Source organism: Cygnus olor, chromosome 4, assembly GCF_009769625.2.
Source record: "Cygnus olor isolate bCygOlo1 chromosome 4, bCygOlo1.pri.v2, whole genome shotgun sequence".
NCBI classification, from domain to species: Eukaryota; Metazoa; Chordata; class Aves; order Anseriformes; family Anatidae; genus Cygnus; species Cygnus olor.
In genome coordinates, this window is record NC_049172.1 from 45,872,673 (window position 1) to 45,890,919 (window position 18,247).

The 18,247-nt window shown below is 42.8% G+C and overlaps 1 protein-coding gene across 1 annotated transcript in view; it reads left to right on the forward strand.

Annotated features, from left to right (window-relative positions):
- PTPN13 (protein tyrosine phosphatase non-receptor type 13) overlaps positions 1–18,247 on the forward strand; it is a 92,513-nt gene that overhangs the window by 24,193 nt on the left and 50,073 nt on the right. The window contains exons 6-8 of the mRNA XM_040555434.1: positions 5,233–5,796; positions 15,396–15,491; positions 17,129–17,228. Coding sequence (XP_040411368.1) covers positions 5,233–5,796; positions 15,396–15,491; positions 17,129–17,228 — 760 coding nt within the window. The remainder of the gene's footprint in view (positions 1–5,232; positions 5,797–15,395; positions 15,492–17,128; positions 17,229–18,247) is intronic.

The window sequence follows — 18,247 nt, forward strand, 5'->3', positions numbered from 1 at the left end:
GCAGGCAACCCACAGGCCACAGCTGGCTCTGTGGTCTTCTGTTTGGCTCACAGCCAGCCCCAAAGGGATTGCAAATCCAACTCCTCCATCAGCTTCCCACTCACATCTGAGAAACTAACCGCATTGTCTCGGGATAAGGATTTTTCTCTTTAGCTTTTCTGCACGCTGATTGTGTGGGAGATGTTTTTTTAAACTTAGGCATAATCAGTTCCTCTTTTCTGAGCTTCCTGTCTAGCAGTGATGGTCTGCTCTTTTCGACGCGTGTGGGCGACCTCTCTTTCTCCCCCCAGCCCAGCACACGTGCATGCACATATGGGTGTACCTGTAAGCATTGCTGAAATGCAGCTGGAAAAGGTTTTCTGTTCTTTACAGACAAAAGAAAGGGGTGATCAGAAAGCATTTCAACAAAGTCGAACTGAGTTTATTCAGTATAAATAGACCCAGTCTGTGTTTGCATAATGCTTGATCAATTGCCTGTACGATGAAGGCGTTACACAAATAATTGCAGACAGACTGAATTTAGGTAGGACCAGATGACAGCTCTTTAGCTCAGATGAAAATGGACAAGATTACTGGCAGTGAGAAAGACAGATGGTTCGTAAATAACACTTGTCAAAAAGGGTGTAGTTGCATTCATAGCTGAAGACTCCAAAGGAAAAAGGAAGCAGGCCCATGGTCATGTAGTAAACGTAACTTCGGCCTTTTGTGCTCGTGTGGAAACGTAGATTTGGGTTTTAGCACCAGAAGGGATTTTTTTGTGAACTCTTGGTGATTAATTGCTATTCTCATGGTATGTATTCCCTCGCTATATATTATACTTTGGAATCATGCAATTACTATAATTGCATTTGAATTATTTACAGTAATTATGAATAATTGCACTAATGTAAAATCAAGTAGAAGATAAACACCCAGGGGCGAGATGTGAAATTGAGAGCCCAGATACTGTTCTGAGAGTTGGTTTCAGCAGAAAAGTTCTGGGGGAAGGGGAAAGTCTGCTCCTTGTCATTGCTCACATGCTGTGGTATCTTAACTGCTTGTGGCTTGTCCTGTCACCATTACCAAGATGTGGGGAAGCGCTTCTCTATCCTGTCACATTGCTGGGTAACTGAAGTGTAGAGTAGCTCTGTGTGGTGCCGGGTGAGGAGATAGTTTGTCATTAGTGGAGCCAAGAAACTTTGGATAGGTCTCGAGAGTTTCCATTAGAAAGAGAAGCCATTTTCAAAAGGATGGCACAATTCACGTTATGACCTTCCATTATAATTTCAAGATGTAGAAGTTGAATTATGTAGCCAGGTTCTTTTTGATCCTTAGTTGGATCTTTATTCTTCATATTTCGCTGGCAGTCATGTTCACATTTCATCATAAAGGATGAAAAAATAAATGTGATGGGTACACTGCATGTTGGCTCAATGAGTTTGGACTTGTGTATGCCATTCATCTGAAAGTAAATGTTTGGGGGTGTCAGAAAAATACTGCAGAAGTACTTTGAAGACTGTCGTATTAAGGATGCACAGAGGATTCCAGGCTTCCCTGTGCCGGCAGTGTACCATTAGGGAGTGGTAGGCCTTGTCCTGAAAGAGATTTACTGCAGTCGTTTAAGACCTCCTGATGTAAATAGTACTGAAGTAGCGTGTTTTGCAAGTCCAGGAAGAACAGTCAGAATTCCTTAATGGTTGGTTTTATGACTTTGGAATTCTATAACAGTGCTTACAGAATTGAGGGGGGGTGGGGACAGAATTATTACAAAAGGAAGAGTTGGCCTGGAGTGGTGGCTGGTTGGCCCAAGTAATGATGATCCAATTTGTTCGCTGCTTTCTGCAGCCAAGTTGCTTCTGTGCTGAGAAGTTTTGTACCTTGATCGTCGTGTGGACCTCTGCTCTCTGGTGCAAAGAGCAGTATGGACATGTGGCTGGTGTGAAGTACAGATCTGGCACTGTCAGGCATTGCTGCTCTTTCCGCTCTCCTTCTCCACATGCCCAACTTCAGCAGGCTTTGTACCCCTGGTCTTCTCTTTGCCTCTCTCTGAGGATGATTCTTCAACGCCTCACATTGACACTGTGATTCAGTTTGGGGAGAGCTTGTTGGAATTAGGTTGAGAAGGATTTTTGTCTTGCAGAGGTGTTAAGAAGCACCAAGACTGGTGAAAAGCAGAGGTGGGAATGGGGAAGGTAATGAAGGAAAGAAGGATGATGTCCAAGAGAATTTTAGAGTCTCAAGAGCAAACACGAAGGCCATGTGGGTCGCTGTGGAAAGGAGTTACAGAAAGACCTGCGGGCACAGTCAGTCAGCAGTGGGGAAGCAGTGTGTCTCCTGCACTGCTTCCTGACGGGACAGCTCATCTCCTCGTCGTTACGCAATTAGCTGAGTGAGAGGCCAAGCTGCAGCAATGAGTACTTTCCCGGTCACTGCTGATGAGACAGTGTTCCCGGCGTTCACTTTTCCTCATGAGGAAATGCCAGGTGGGTGGGTAACGTGGGGAACAGAAAGCACCTCTTTCATGCTGAGGCAAGGAGCCTGTGCTGCCCAACAGCAGTTTCTCAGCAGCAAACAGTGGATTCCTTCGTGTCTGTGGGTGCTCTGAAACAAGGTAATGCTTCTACACGCAGGGCAGTAAAAGACCTTCTGAGCCGGGGATGTTCTTCTGAGTTGTGACCAATAATGTACCAGGCAGTCCTGAATTTACAGCACTGGTAGTTTATTGGAGCGGCAGCCGTCTCTCTTTTCCTGCTTTGCTTGCCATACTTTTTTCACTAAGGTCTTGTGTTTCCAAATACTTCTTGTATCGGAGTTGGTTGTTTTTTTTTTTTTTTTTAATGAAAAAAAGACAAAGTGAAAACATTGTATTAGGGAGATTGTCTAGTGTTTTTTTTTTTTTTTTTTTTTTTTGCCCAAGTATACCTTGGAACTGTCGTTATCGCAGAGGATTCTTGGAGCTCCTTTTGATTTTCTGTTTTGGTGAGACTCTTAAATAATGAAGTTGTTTTGCTTTTTATCCCTGTCTCTAATGCCTGAGTTACAATCCTGTTTAGGATGCCTGATCTTGATGTAGATGTGCGTGAATGTGAAGTATGTGTTTGCAGAAGGGCTATCATCACAGCGTGCTGGATAGACAGTAGGAACTTGACAGTGGAAAATTATTTTTCAAAAGGCTTTGCTGTGTCCTTGAATATTATATGTAATTCACTAGCCTTGTGAGGGACATGCAGTCTGAGAGAAGCATAAGAGAATGACGTGACACGAGATTTATCTGACCACAATGATAAATATTCTAAATCGAGTTTAGGGTTGAAGCCATATTTATAAAAATATGAAGTGATGTGTCCAATTGTTTCAGAAGAGAAATTCGTTCCCATTGGCAAACACTTCAGTTTTATTCTCTTGACTGTCTGAAACATGTGGGAACCTTGTAATGGAGACGTGTTTGGGCAAACAGAATCCTAACATGTCACTATCAAATATTTGGGGGGAGGGGTAAGATGCAGGGGGGAGCATTCTGGTTTTGTTTGGCTTTTGTTTTGCTTTTTTTAAGCACCTGGTTTTAGGTTTATCACAGAAATAGAAACTGGGAAGAAATAGTCCCCCTTCAAGTAGAATGTCAGAGTACAAAGGTACAAAACCACAAGCTTTTAAAGCATTTCTAAGTGCAAGTATCAACACCCTTATGGCATTCTCTGAAACTTGATGCAAAAGAATAATAGAAGTTCAGCTTAAGCCCACTGAACAAGTGGCAATTGATCTCAGTTGATTTTCAAGGGAGGAGGGACCGCTAGCACTGGAACCATCTCACAGAACAGAAGATAGAGCACACGTATTTCCTCTGAGCCCACAGCTGTTTTCCTGTGTCAGGAGGGCTTCAAGACAGCTTCTTGGTCGAGGTTGTATGTGGCAATATCACACTAAGGAAGGGGCTCGCTCTAAGAAAGGCACATACATCACACTGTCACCAGCTGGGTGAGCAGGCATTGCTTAGACAGTCCCGCACAGAACACGTTGCAGTTGGCTGTTCTCAGTGGTGATACCAGGGTGAGGTTGAGATTGCCATATGAATGCAGTGTGTATGCTGCAGATTGAAAAGATTGGACTTGATGATGATTTTTGTAATGTATTTGATCAGTTGTAGTTATGAGTAGACTTCTGTATGTGTGGTATCTAAAATAGACTTCATTATTGCAGAAGTATTGAAAAATTTTAGTGTTTCCTAATAGGAAATAGCAGTTGGTCAGTCTTCAATACTGGTTGTTTTTCTGTGACTTTAATATTAAGATGCTTACTATTTTATTCTGATCTCAGGTAGTCTTAAGAATACGAACAGTAAACTGGGGTTCATCTGTGAATATTAAGAAGTTTCATTGTGCTTAGTAATGTTTGTAATTAGTTTTGTAAAACTGGGCAAGTACATTTAGAAAATCTTAGGCCTGAAACCAACATAAGCATCACAGCTTTTCAATGACGATTATACGGTACTCTTTTGAGAGTGCGTATTTCACCAAGAATATTACACCTCTGACAGTTTTTTTTTTATTGTGGAAGTTATTTCATGATAAGGGAGAGGGAGAAGAGGCAGCGTTCACCAATATTGACTGATCCATTTATTAACAAAACGTGAAGTGTACAGGCTTGTGCCATCACCTTGACCTTGAGAGCTTTGTCAGTTTTTTGTTCTAGAATATTCTGCATCTTGAGAGACTGTCATCATCAAAAACAGTCATTACAGGAAGATCAAAGATTTTTTCAATTCCTATCTGCACAGTCATTCTTCCCTTGCTACCAATAGTACATTAAGGCATCTGTAAATGTGTGGAACAAACCTGGACTTGTTGAGAGGTGATGAGAAACTGCAGCTTGTGCCTTTGTGTGTGAGGGGTGAAATGAATTGCTGATTTTGTATTGATGGTTAAACAGTGCTTCTGGCGGTAGTCCAGACTAGGTTAAAAATACAGTGAGAAAACAAATTTGCACACGTACCTAGTAGTCATTTTTAATATTATTGTTTAATTATACTAGGCTATAGTTTTTCTTGAGCTCTTCAGAAATAGGACAAATATAACGTTTCTGAGCTATGAGATAGTTGAAGTTTTGTCTTTGACTGAGGTAGCAGCTGTCTGAGTCTTTTGCATGACCAAATCGATGCCAAATGTGTGCTTGGTGTACACTCCCAAGTAAATAACTTCTGTCGCACTCTTGTGTACTAAGTACAAATTACATGTATGAAATGTCTCCTTATTCCAGGAAAAACCTTGGTGGTTGATGCAGATGACGGACACAAGACTCATTTCTCTCAACAGACCATGCTTAACAAAGGGCTTAGCAAGTCTATGGGATTTCTGTCCATTAGAGGAACACAAGGCGAGGAAGAATTTTTCCAGGGCATTTCCTCAGATTACAACTCAGGACAGGAAGATGCTTTCTGTCCTCACAGATGTAAAACCAATGAGTTTGGAAAAAAAGGTCACCTTCATACAGATGCTGCTCCCAGGCGGAAGGTATGGGCTTCCTCCACAGACTTGCTCTGCACAACTGACAAGGCCGCTGAGAGGGACCATGCTGGAGACTCTCACAGGCATGGTCATCAGTGTGAGACATTTACAGTGCGGACTTCTACCACCACCAGAAACAAGGAAGCAAGGTACTCTGATGGCAGCATAGCACTGGATGTCTTTGGACCTCAAAAACTGGACCAAACACGCCATGTGCCAGAGACATCAACTTCCGCAGCGATATCGAGTGCCTTTGACAGGATAAGAGAGAGACAAAAGAAGTTGCAGCTCCTGCGGGAAGCCATGAATGTAGAAGGTTAGTGAAGCTTTTAGATATTCTGAATCATTCCAGTCATTAAACAGAGATTGTCTTTATGATAAATTTGAGTTCTCTAATAGCAACTCTAGAAACTGCTGAGCTCTTACTTTTGTCCTCTGTTTTTAGGTGAAATCAAAGCATTAAAACATCTGTTGCCAACCAAGATGAAAGTGCTTGTCCAGATGATTTAGCCAGTGAAGATAGATGCTCTTTTAAAGTCAGCCAGTGTCAAGTTCATCAAGTGAAATTAGGAAATATATAGGTAACAGCCAATTGTCAGGTAATTTTCCTTCAAGGAAAACCTTCATCTTGAGCTCTTAAGGATGGATTTATACCCTGAAGGAAAAGAAGTGTGTCATCTACGGATCTCTCAGTTTTTGCTCTATATAATTCTGGATGATCCACTTAAGCCCCATAAATATGTAGTTTCTTTTGAGCTTAAGATCTTTACCTCAGTGAGGAGAATTGTCAATAAGTTCCCTCAGTTAATTTAGAGAACATGTTGGGGGAGAAAAACCTTGGGACTTATTGTGTGCACACTTATGGAAACGTCTTTATGTGGAGCCCTGTAATGGGGAACAGCATGTTTCGTTTCTTTTGAACATGCATTGTGATTTTCAGGGGTTGTAAAAAAACAGCTGGATTGAAACTGAGTGCCAAGTCAGATCCTGTTCATGATGGACAAGAAGGTGTTGCTTGTTCATCTAAGGTATATGCTGGAAGAGCTGTACGTGCAGATCTAGCTGGGTGATGTAGTCCAGTGTGTAGAAAATTGATACAACTGAACAATCATGGTGGCCTGGCCGTTGTGTGACAGAAGTGACAACTGCCAGAAATAACAACGTCTGCCTTGTTTTCCTGCACTGAGGTGTGAACACCCCTGTTGAGGAGAGCTGATAAAGCCTTTCATCGGGGTTGTAAAGCACTGTTTGTGCCCTGTGTGCTATCTCAGGAGGAGGCTGTATTGCAGGCAGCATGGGAAGCATGTTCTTCCTCTCCTGAGCACGTGAGCCTTGAGCTCCAGAAAGAAGGAGCCTTACTGAAACAGCATCAGCGGTTCAACAAGCTGCTGTGATTATGTACCAGCTGTGCAGAAAAGACAAGCGAAGGGTTTCTGTGCTATGGCATTAACATCTTCCAGTGAGGGTAACGTTATCAAGTGAAAAAATGAATGTAGATGGAAATAGTACAGTGGAGATAACCATTGTTTGTTCAGAATAGAAGTTGACCACCTGTAATTACCTACTGAGATGTCTGATGGGGTGGTGGGGACATTGCTTTATGTTTGGTTGAAGAGTGTGAAACTGAAGGGGACCATATCAAGTGCATGAGTCAACTCGAACCTTTGGAGATAGGCACCTTGCAGAGTGTCAGCAGCCACTCCCTGCATTGGGAAAGCTCAAGAGCTTCCTTGCTGAGGAGTTCAGCTTCGCGCGGGGTTGTGTTGCACAACAGCAAAACCAAAAGCTCGGCCAAGCCCGTTGATGAGCAAGGGTTTATCGTTCTCAGTCAAACAGGTTGGGAGACGACAGAAAAAGTAACGCGCCTGGGCCTCACGAACTGAGATGGTTCAGCTGTGTGAAACTGCTCGCTTAGTGTAGAGAATGGGTGACAGTGCAGCCAAAGCAAACCGGGAGCCGGGGCTTTACACTTGGAGGAGCTGAGTGAGGGCAGATCGAAGCCGTAGCTCATGACTCACTGCCCATCCTTCTGAATTCAGTCATCACTTCGTAGAAAAAGTCTCGATACTCTCAGCACATAGCTGGGTCACAATGTCCTTGTCTTCTGAGTTACTACTTTCAGTAGAGGAAGGAGGTATGTTTCACTCTTGCATTGGAGTCAGAATTGTGTACTCTGCGCTTTTACTGCAGGTTCGCCATTTATTTTTCAGTTAACTTCTTAAAAGTTTCAGGCCAAAATTGGACTGTGAATGTCAATTTTTAACGAGAGTCAGTGCAAAGAGGTATTTGAGTAAGATGAAAGGGGAATGGTTTTTCACAGAGGAGTTGGTTGCTGTTGGGTTGGAGGTGGCTTGAGAAGTCTGACTGAAAGGACTCCTTTTCTCCTTGAGGGCAGGGTTGCAAACCCCCTGAGATGTGAAGTCTCTTCAGGCTGCTTTTCCGCTTCCTTTCTTTGTTCCATACATTTTGCTATTTCTTACCGCACGTCTTGTTTGCAATAGATGAGTGCCTTGAGACCTTTCCTAAAGAGAGTCTACTGCTAGCCTCATCTGTCTATGAAGCAAAACCACAGCATGTAAGTTATTTCTCTGTGCATTACTCTTGTGTGTACTTCTCAGGCAAGTAGTGGGTAGATGGATATTGCCAAGTTGCAGGTACTACCGAGTGCGTGTGGATCTGCTCTTCTGACATAGAGCCAGCCTGGCTGAGAGCTGTGGTAACAATTGTCAGCGCTGGGATAGCGGTGGTGTCTGTCTTGGGCAGCACATGGTGGTGCCAAGCTGTCTGCCTGCAGCTGGTGGGCAGCGGTGAGAAGCGCCATGCGTGAGGTGTCTGGGGAACACGACAGCAGCTGCCCATCTTCTCCTTACGGTTATGTTAGGCCTCTGCGGCTGACACAGCGCGACCGCCAAGGGGCAGCACTGAGAGGAGGCGCGGGAGAGAAAGCAGCAGGTACGTGGGAAGCTGCCCGGTGGGGAAGAAAGGGTCTGCTCAGCTTGGAGGGTCGAGGAGAGCCTGGAGTCATGGGAGGGTCAGTGGTTGGGCTTAGTGGAAGGGCGGGCATCTGCCTGCTCACTGGTACGTCTGGGGATATTTTCAGTTTGCCTGAGTCCCACTTGAGGTTACGTGTTAACAGTAGGTAAGCCTCTGCCTTCAGCTCTTTGTTTTCTCAATTGTGAAAAGGCATCGGACTCTGCACAGGCAGAGCTTTGCCAGATATAACTTCCCTCTTCAAACTACAAAGGAATTTAAGTGACACGTGGCTTAGTTCTTCCCTAGCTTATTTTGGGTTCAGCTGGCAAGCTTTTTTGTTATTCATAAAACCTTAAGGAGCTGACTGTCTTGGAAAAAGAAAATGTTCCCATGCGTAGGCTCTGGTACGCCAAGCTTTCACTCGGAACAGATTTTTACAACCCAAATTATAAACTCATGAAAAGCCGAGTTTATAGTGGAAAGAATGACAGAGCTTTAATTACAACTATGCTGTAATGAGGTAGTTTGTAGTGAGCTACTAACCATCCACAGTGCACTATAATCTGCAGTTGGAACGTCTTGGATGCAGCCTCCCAAACCCTCCAGAGGCAGCGTCTTCCAAGTGTCTTGCTCACAAACTTGCTGTGTTGAATGTTGGTCCTCTGTGCTGCCTGAGGGCTGAGGTGGTTGTCGTAGGCCAAGTTTGGGTGTTTGTCAGTGACGAGGTGCTTGGCCACAAGTTTGGGGGGAGAGAAGATGGCTGCTATTTCAGCTCAGGTGCATGTCAGCCAATTCTGAATGCTCAGATCAGACTCCAAAAATGTGTTTTCATCTTGTCAAGTGATGGAAGAGAGAGTTCTGTATCTCTGCTGCTGTTATTTGTTCTTGTTTTTGTCGTGTAGTTTGTCAGCTTTGGTGTTAAACCCAAGCAGCTCTTCTGTACCGAGTGAGCTGATGGTGTTGATGGTCTGCAAGTTGGCAATGGCTGCTTGGCGCCCCCAGACAGCATCCCCTGTCAGAGCCAACAACCTTCTGGCTTTGGCATCTTACAAGCCTGGATCGCTGCTCGAGAGCATGAGAGCCTTGTGCCTTCTCCCTTACTCCCAGCTTTCTTTGCCTTCTCACCCACAGAACTGATGGTATCTTCTGAGAGCTGCAAAGCATAAACAGAGTTCAGTTTTTGTGTTGGGCCTGCCTTCAGCTGGCGCGATAGGCAGGCACGTGGCTCTGAGATAGACTACTGACAGCCTCCCCCATTCGTTGGCTCAGGTGCCTTTTCCCCCTTGTTTCATGCATCTCCTTAGTTATAAGGGAATTGGTTTCTGTGTTCCTTGAGCAAATGTGCATCCTTTTTATGTACAATGTTGCTTATGGGAACGTTGGAAATGAATGCAAGAGGGAGCAAGGAGTAAAGATTCTCTATGTCCTGGTGCACAGGAGCACAAGAGGCGGTTGGGAGAGTAGTAATGCAGAGCTGGCTGTGGATTAAATAGCACACGGGGGGAAAATGGGAGGATACCAAAAAAGTTGATTGTGCTGGAGCGTTGGAATGCTGGATACAGGGGTGAGGGACTGGGGGTGGTTGGGGAACATTCTCAAGGCTGTCTTTGTTCAACATGTTTGCAGTTGGGAACCATGTGAATTCCAGGGCCTCAACTTGTGTTACCTCTGTTTTCTCCAACTGGAATCCTGCATGATTAGCTCTGTTTTTCCTTCACATACTTGTGTCTGCTTCTAAGAGGTAGCAGCAGCAGGCAGTGTAGGATTCTGTGTTTCTAGATTGGCCTCTGCCTCCCAAGTCTTCTGAGTATTTATCTCGCAAGACTGTTAATTAATGTGCTCACCTGAAGACTCGTCTGGACCCCACTTATACACCTTCCATGTCATGGCTGCGTGTCGTCGGCTGGCGAATTAAGCTTGCGGGTACTCTAAATGTTCAGATTTTTAAAACTCTCTTAGTTAGAAGTTGCATTTGGGAATAAGGAAAAGTTATTGTGGTCAGTATATTATGGGTAAGCAGGTTGGTAGCGAATGCCTTCCAGCAAATGAAGCCCAGGGGCTGGAACTGGGGAGCTACAGGAGAAGCAGGTTAAGCAGGAGGTGGGATGTAGGGCAGAGGAGGAATAGCTGCTCTGCAAACTCACCTCTGCGGATTCAATGACATGCATACTTTCTTTTTCAGTTGTTGTATATACTCTACAGGTAAGCTAAGTGGAGGAAATGCGAGTCACCCACAATGATGTATGCTGTTTGCATGTGAAAGCAAATTGAGGCTCAGTTTACACTTGTTTTAGGCTCATCCTGCTGCAGTGTGATTTCAGCTCAGTGGCGGTGAAAGGAATTGTCATGTGGCTGGTATGTCCGGTATGGATAAGGTTCAGTTACTGTTCAGCAATCAGTCATGAAGCTGCAGGGTAGGCTAATGAACTGTTCCTAAGAAAACTTTGGGTCATGACTTATACTGGCACTGTGGAAATTGGCCTTTTAAGGAAGAAAATAAGAAATACTTGTGTGAAATACCTGTAAGGTACAAGGACTCTGGCATCAGTCACAGCTGTTTTGTTCTGAATTATATAGCTTAACAAAAGGTAGTAAAACAGGATGGTGAAAATCCTGTGTGTTACTAGTGAGCATGTGTCAAATAGGAATCCTTACCAGGGATTCATTCTGGGTCACTATGCTCTCTGTTAAACATCTGCCATGCTGCCTCACAGAAGGTAATTCAAGTTGTATTCGATGAAAAGAGGAAAGGGAAGAGTAAACATGACTCTAACTTACTTTCTGCGCTTCTGCGAAAGAAGCACATCCCAGCCCTTTCTCAAAAGACCATGGATGAGTTTCACGGCATTACAGTGAAGCTCTTCAGTACTCAAGACGCCCACCACCAGAACCCCAAGAACAAACCAGAACACCCGCCCTGCTGGGAAACTGCTTGTTGAACTCTATCTCTATCCTTTTCCTTCTCTGCACATCCAGTAAGAATTTTGTAATAATGTGCATTTGAAAACCTGTGTATCTAATGTGAGTCATGAGTTCGGAATAATGACATTCCAGGCTAAATGCGGTCCTCTGATTTCTGTTGAAGTTGGCTGGGACGAGGCTTTCTGTAAATTACGAGCCTGGGCTTGCACGTCTTGCCTTGCGTAAATGGCGTGGTTTGTTGTTTTGTACTGGGTTAGGTGCCTGTGAGGTTGTGCTCTGCTGGCTTCCACGGGGAGTTTCAAAAAGTATTACTGCAGTGCTACAAAAATGGCACAAACGTGCTTTCTTCCATTTGTACGGCAGCTCTTATCCCTATGTTGTGGTGCTCGCACTTTTATTACAAGTTTTATATCTACATCTTTATTACAGACTCTTAAAACAAAAATAAAAATACCAAGGCTATTCAAAAATCCCAGGGAAAAATGTGAATTCTGGAGACCAGTTGTTTATTGTCATCATTAGCTTTTGCAGATCTCATTTTACAGTTCCTTCCAAGCTATTCAGGCTAAAAGTTGGTCCTTGTTTTTGAAATTCTTGGATGAAAAGCTCAGCTTCAGCTCGGTCCCAGAGTGTGGACTCGTGACCTTTGGAAGCCAGTTCTTCATTAGAAGAGGTTTGGTTTGGATGCGATCCAGACGCCTTCTCTGAAGTTAAACCTAATATGATATGTTAGAATTGAAGAGAATTTGCTGGAGGAGAGAAGAAAACATGAATTACTGGGTGAATTCAGCAAGCACTGTAGATACAGCAGTCTCTGCATTGATGGTTGAATCTCACTCTTGCAGCATGTATCCTGTCCGTGCAATCAGTTCCACTGCTATGTATATTTTCCTGAAACTGAGCAAAGAAAAATCTCTTGCTTTTACCCCGAAGCAGAGGCTGTGGCTTCTCATTTGCCCCTAAACTACTGTTCTTAAGCTGGGGCTGATAGTCGTGGGCACGGCCCCATATGGGAAGGTTATAAAATGATTGGGGAAATGAGAAGATGACCTTTGTGTGTGGTATGAGGGAAAGTTGTCTGGCCTCCTTAGGGTGGAAGGTGTGACAAGGCACAGCTGGTCCCAGCTCTGCCTATGCTTGCTAACAGTGCGATAACAGACTTACAGCTGGCTGGGCCTCCTGTGGCGAGGTGCAAAACCTCTGAGCGGTGACTGGGAATCTCACTTGGTGTTCCTGGCCCACGAGCTGCCCCCGTAGCCTCCAGCAGGGCGTCCGCTGATGGGCTGAGCGAGGGGAAGCTGGACAGCCCGCAGAGTCTGATAGCTCCGCAACAAGTGCTTGTTTCATATTCTGCTTTACCATTTTACGTGTATTTTTTTGCAAAATTTTGTGTCCCAGAGAGCCAGGACGGAGCCACAGTTCTGTGTGCAATTCAGGAAGCCCAGGCTGCTGACTAGGTGGAAAAAAATCTGCTTAAAATCTCATGTTGTGTTTTATTGTTCCCTTCCCTTCCTTTTGCTTCAAAGACAGTCTAGCAGACTTGCAAAATCTACAGCTAATAAAACTACTGGGAAAGAGATCTGTTTTCACTTAAGCATTTCTCCACTGTAGCTCCAATATCATGTTAGGATTCGTGCCGCATTTGGAGGGCTGGGAGCATTTTAAAATAAGCAACAGAAGGCTTCCCACTGAATTTGGGGTTTATTTTCCTATTTAGGCAAGTCATTGCTAGATTGGTGGTGGGTTTCGGTGGTGTAAAATCCAGAAGGCTGAAAGTAGCCATTGTGAAAAGCTGAAGCAAGCCCCCCCACCCCCCCCCAATGAATTCTCTGCATCGAGCTGTAGGTCGCTTTGCAGATGTGCACGCAGTGGTGCTCAGCTGCAAGAATCCAGTGAGGCATGTGTGTAGGATTCACCGGGCTTCAGCTTTTGATGTGTCTCTTGCAGCATCTTGCTGCATTTGCTGGGGCCCTGGGGAGCTGCACAACTGAGTGGGCTGGTAGATAGTTGTAGGAAATACCAGCTTTTGGAGGTTTTGGAAACAAGTATTGCAAAGTTAACGCAATCTTGTCTTCAGTGTTTGTCTACTGCAGCACTTGGTTTCTTCTCATATCTTTTTCTTGCTTGCAGCTTTCTCTGCCACCACGCCAAATCCAAGCAAGTAGTGCTGTCAGCTGCGTGTCTGACTTTTCCTCTGGCCTCATTCAGGCTTTGCTGCACCTTTTTTGTTGTTGTTTTTCTCAGAGGGTTTTGTCTTTTGAACGTGGGAAGATGGAACTTCAGAATTCCTTTTTGCAGAATCATCTTGGAAAAACAAGGATGGGGTTTAAACCACGCGTCAGAAGATAGTTTTGAGAATGTTACTTGCGAGCCTAAAATACGTTGCTTGTTAATAATTAGTGGAAAAACCACTCCAGGTTGTGCAGGTAGTGACAGGGCACAGTTGGTAACATGTGGTTCTAGTTCTCTCAGAACATAGCGGAGAACAGAAATCTGTTTGGTGCAGGCTCTGTTTGTGGAGCCCTGGCAGGCTGGGGTTGGATCAGCCACGTCCAGCTCTTGTGGTGATGGATTGCACCCTTGCTGCTCAGCCTGTCCCTTCGTACTGGTAACCTTGTACTGGAAAACTTGTTCCCAGGAACTGAGCTAAATATCTCATCCTGCCAATTTCGCTCCATTTCTGCTTTTCCAAACAGCAGGTAACTGCTTTGTTCAGAAGAGCACTCTGATGCTGGAGTCTTTTGCCCATCTCCCTCTTTTCTTTGTTTTCAGTTATTTCTCATCATCTGTAGAGGAAGTAGCACTGTTTCACTTAACCATTAATGGTGGATGATGTTCTGGTTGGTTATGGTTTGATTTTGCTGCTCCCGTCCAGAAGGGGGAAGTGCAATTAACTGAATTCCTCTGTATTGGTTTTTCACCTGTTTTGGAAATAAGCTTAGTTTACCAGTTGTGTCCTCAGCAACATTGGATCGGGTAGAAAACATGTTTTCATTATTTCTATATAATAATTTTGTTATTAAGATGGTTCGCTTAATAAATTTATCACTAGTGTTAATCACACCTGGTCAAGCTGTGGTCTGCAATAACTTCACATCTCTTGCTGCTGCCTGCTCGATTGTTCACCATTTTGTATTCCTCCCCTTACATGCCTTACTGCAGTAATTGGCACTTGTATTTACAGCTGTTACATGTGCTTGCTCTGTATCATCACTTCCGTTTTCAAAAATGTTAACTGTAAGTGGACCCAAGACAGCCTTTTGGAAAGAAGGACATCTGAAGTGTGCTCTGTTTGACAGCAAAGCCTTGGAAGTCTCCAAGTGTGGAGGCTTTTTTGTTTTCTGTTTCTTGCTTATAAGTGTTGTACATGGTTGTTCCCTGCCTTGCATATGACAAAGTTTTGAAGATAGCTGAAAATATCAAGTACGTATCCCTTCCAATTCCTTTGCTTTCAGTGCGTTATGTGGAGAGTTCACTGACACTAGGAGTTGAGGCTGCGTTGTTTTGCTTCCTCTTCAAAAGCAATTAGCTCTTCTGGTTAATTAAAAATCCTGCAGGGACTTAATAATTGATTGCTAATCATATTTTATGGATGTCAAATTAAGGCTGAATGAATTCTCATTTTCCAGTTCCTGCTTTGTTGCTATGGATATTTTTTCTTTCTCATAGAGAAGGAGCCAGGGGCTGAGTCCTGGCTGTTGCTTTCTACACACATTAGGCATGCGCCAAATGTTTTAGTCAGTTTTGGTCTGGGTACTGGGGCTTGTAGCTGTTGTGTGTTTTGTTGGCTTGTGGGGCTTTAGATAGGTTGGTTTTTCTGTTTTTTTTTGTTTTTTTTTTTTTCTTCTAACTATTAGTTTTCTGCACAGCTTCCACTGAGCATTTCCTTTGCTTTCAGACTCCCAAACCACAGACTGGCATTTAAAATGTTTTGAACAGATCAAATTTCAAGTGTTGCTTTGTATTTGACTTTGCATTAGAACTGTTGTTCTTTTCTGACACCCTGATTTAAACTTTCAGAGCCTCTGAGAAGGTACAAATCTTACCACAGCGATGTTTATAGTACTTCGAGTGAAAGCCCATCTGTTATTTCCTCGGAACCAGATTTCAGGCAAGGTAAGACCTGTGTTTAAAAATAATAGTAAAAGAAATGGAAAAAAAAAAAAAAGCAAGAAGAAAGTTCAAAGGAAAAAAAATATGAGGGAAGTTAAATCATTAGTAGGAGGCTTGATAATTACTACTAATATGAAGTTGTAAGATGATCTCATGTAATTAAATAATTGTGTTCAGTTCCGCATAATTGGCAGTCTGTTCAGAAATGAGTTTGACATTTAGCACTCTGAAAGGGAACATGGTAGGAAAAGGTGGAAATGGTTAACTTCACTGGAGTGCTTGATTTAAATGGCACATGGTCTTCACAGGCACAAAAACAATCCTAGTTGTTGCTAGTGTGCAATCTCAGTAACTTGTAAAAGCTTTCTATGGAACGTATATGGTTTAATTTTTTGGATTTCCATAGGCTTTACTAAGAGGATAAAATGGTCGATAATTTATAAACCAAAGATTTTGGTGTAACGCAAAAAAGTAGATAGTACAGGCTAATTGTATGACAAATTTATACAAGTTCTACTAAATCAGTGGCTTGGAAAAACAGACAATGGTATTATTTATTGATATATGACAGGAAGGTTTTCTTCACAACATGGAAGCACAACATGGAAAAAAGTGCTTGGGGTTTTTTATTAAAGCAGTGCTAGAATATGCTCCAACCCAGCTGCTCTGTGCTCACCACTCCTTCCACATCTTTTGGCAGTCCTCCTCCTAAATACTGAGCCTGAAGCCTAATAAGCAGAAACAAGCAGCAAGTAACAGTAGTGGTCTTGAGGCACAATAACTATTTTCCCATCTGTTTCTTGCCATTTAGAACAGGCTACTTAAGAGTTTCTATCCAAAGTCTGTACAGGTGAGAGAGAGCTGCTTTTTGGGTACCAGTAGCCAGAGTCAATGAAATGGGTGTCATAAAGAACAATTTCAAATTCAACATGGCTTTAATGTGTTGTCCAAGATCTCTCCTGCTACTACCTCTGTTCACTGAGGGTACAATAAGAAATCAAAGCCAAGCACTTTGCAAAATCAGGTCAGAAGTTTAAAATTTCAGGTGCTGCTGCAGGAAGACACACCAGCAAAGGAGCTAACCATTATAAACAAGAAAGCAGATAAGTTGGTTTTTTTTTTTTTTTTTTTTTTAAATAACACTAAACTTTTTCGTAGTAAAGGGTCAGATTTCAGGGACAAAAATTAATCACAGGAGCTCAGCAGTATACTGGTTTCTTAACTCCCTTCTTGTGAACTGGATGCAGAATTACTTTGTGTAGCTGCTTTGATACTGTTCTGGAGCGGTTTTGTATGGTGTCTCTGCCACTTCGTGTCTCAATAGAATAGCAGAAAAAGAAACCCTTTGTGTTGGAAAGGTGTCTATGCAATCGTGTATTTATTTTTTCAGCATGTTTTTTAAGCCTTCCTTAGTATTCTTCCTCAAAGGAATTCTGTAGTGTAGCTACCTTCACTGGGGGAAGCAGTAAGATTTCTCTGAAAACTGAAATCAACTTCCTAATACTAGTGTGTCTGATATGCAGAACATAGAAATCTGATTCCTTCTAAGTAATCTCATATGACTGATAAATCCTTGATTTTTAAATGGGATCGATGCTTTGTTGCCCAGTCAGGTATTAATTTGTCTTTTGGTTTGCTAGTGAGAAGAAATGAAGGTTTCAAGAGAGATGATGCCAACGGTGCTTTACCGGGCGCTGATGATATCTCGACATCAAGTCAAGCTAATTCTCAGAGAGCCAGGTAAACCATGTGAAAACTGTGTCTTGGAGTGCTCAGTCTCTATCAGAGAAATTATAGTTAATCTGCAAGCCAGTTTTTCACTCCCATCCTAGCTTCTGTTTAATTTTAGTAAATTGTTGTGTCTGAACGATGATGGTGTTTCAAAATCGCGTAATGCAGTCAGTCCAAGTCTCATCGTGCATGTGGTGTAGAGGTAACTATACCAGCTGTGAGCTCCCGTATTTATTGGAGACTGGGTTGTGCTCTGTCATGTTGGCATATCTGTTAGAAGGTCAAGGTTTATGTTCTGCTTGGAAATAGTTAATCATTTCTATTTCAGTTATACTTGTCTAAAATTTTTAGGAAGTATTGGTATTATTTTGAAATGTGTTCATTTAATAATGAGATGATAATATGCAATTGCTTTGAAATAAGCTAAAAGCCATACATTTGGTTGTTTATTCTGACAAACTCTTGGTTTATGATAATGTTAGATTATTTTCTTTTTTTTTTCTTTTGTATAATCTCAGCACTGGTTAGGCTGGCCAATTTAGTAACAACTTAGGCTTTTTGAAACCTATTTTACCATACGGTATATTGGAATATTAAGTTCGTATGATTCTGTTGCATTTTTAGATTAATTTGTTTTTTAAATGCTGTTTATCAATATTGCTTTAAAAAGCAGGTTCTCTTTTAGACTGTACTTGTGTACAGCAGAGGCTACTCTAGCCATACCTGCTAGGTTTTGTGAGTGGTTCCATTGTAAATGTTGATAATCTTTATAGGCGTGAATCTTTTAGATGGAAAATTTTCCTCTGTTAGTCTTTGTCGCATGCTGAATCACCTTGGAATATTTGATCAAAAATATTCCAATAGCATTTTGGGTTGGGCGGGCAAGACGTGTTTTCTCTTTCTCCTCTCATTTCATTACAACTACAGCCATCTCTCAGCAGCTTTTAGCTTTATTTGGGATAGATCAGGAGAATGATTGCTGCTGTGCTCAGTATTGTAGGATATTTATAACTTTTAGCATGGATCAG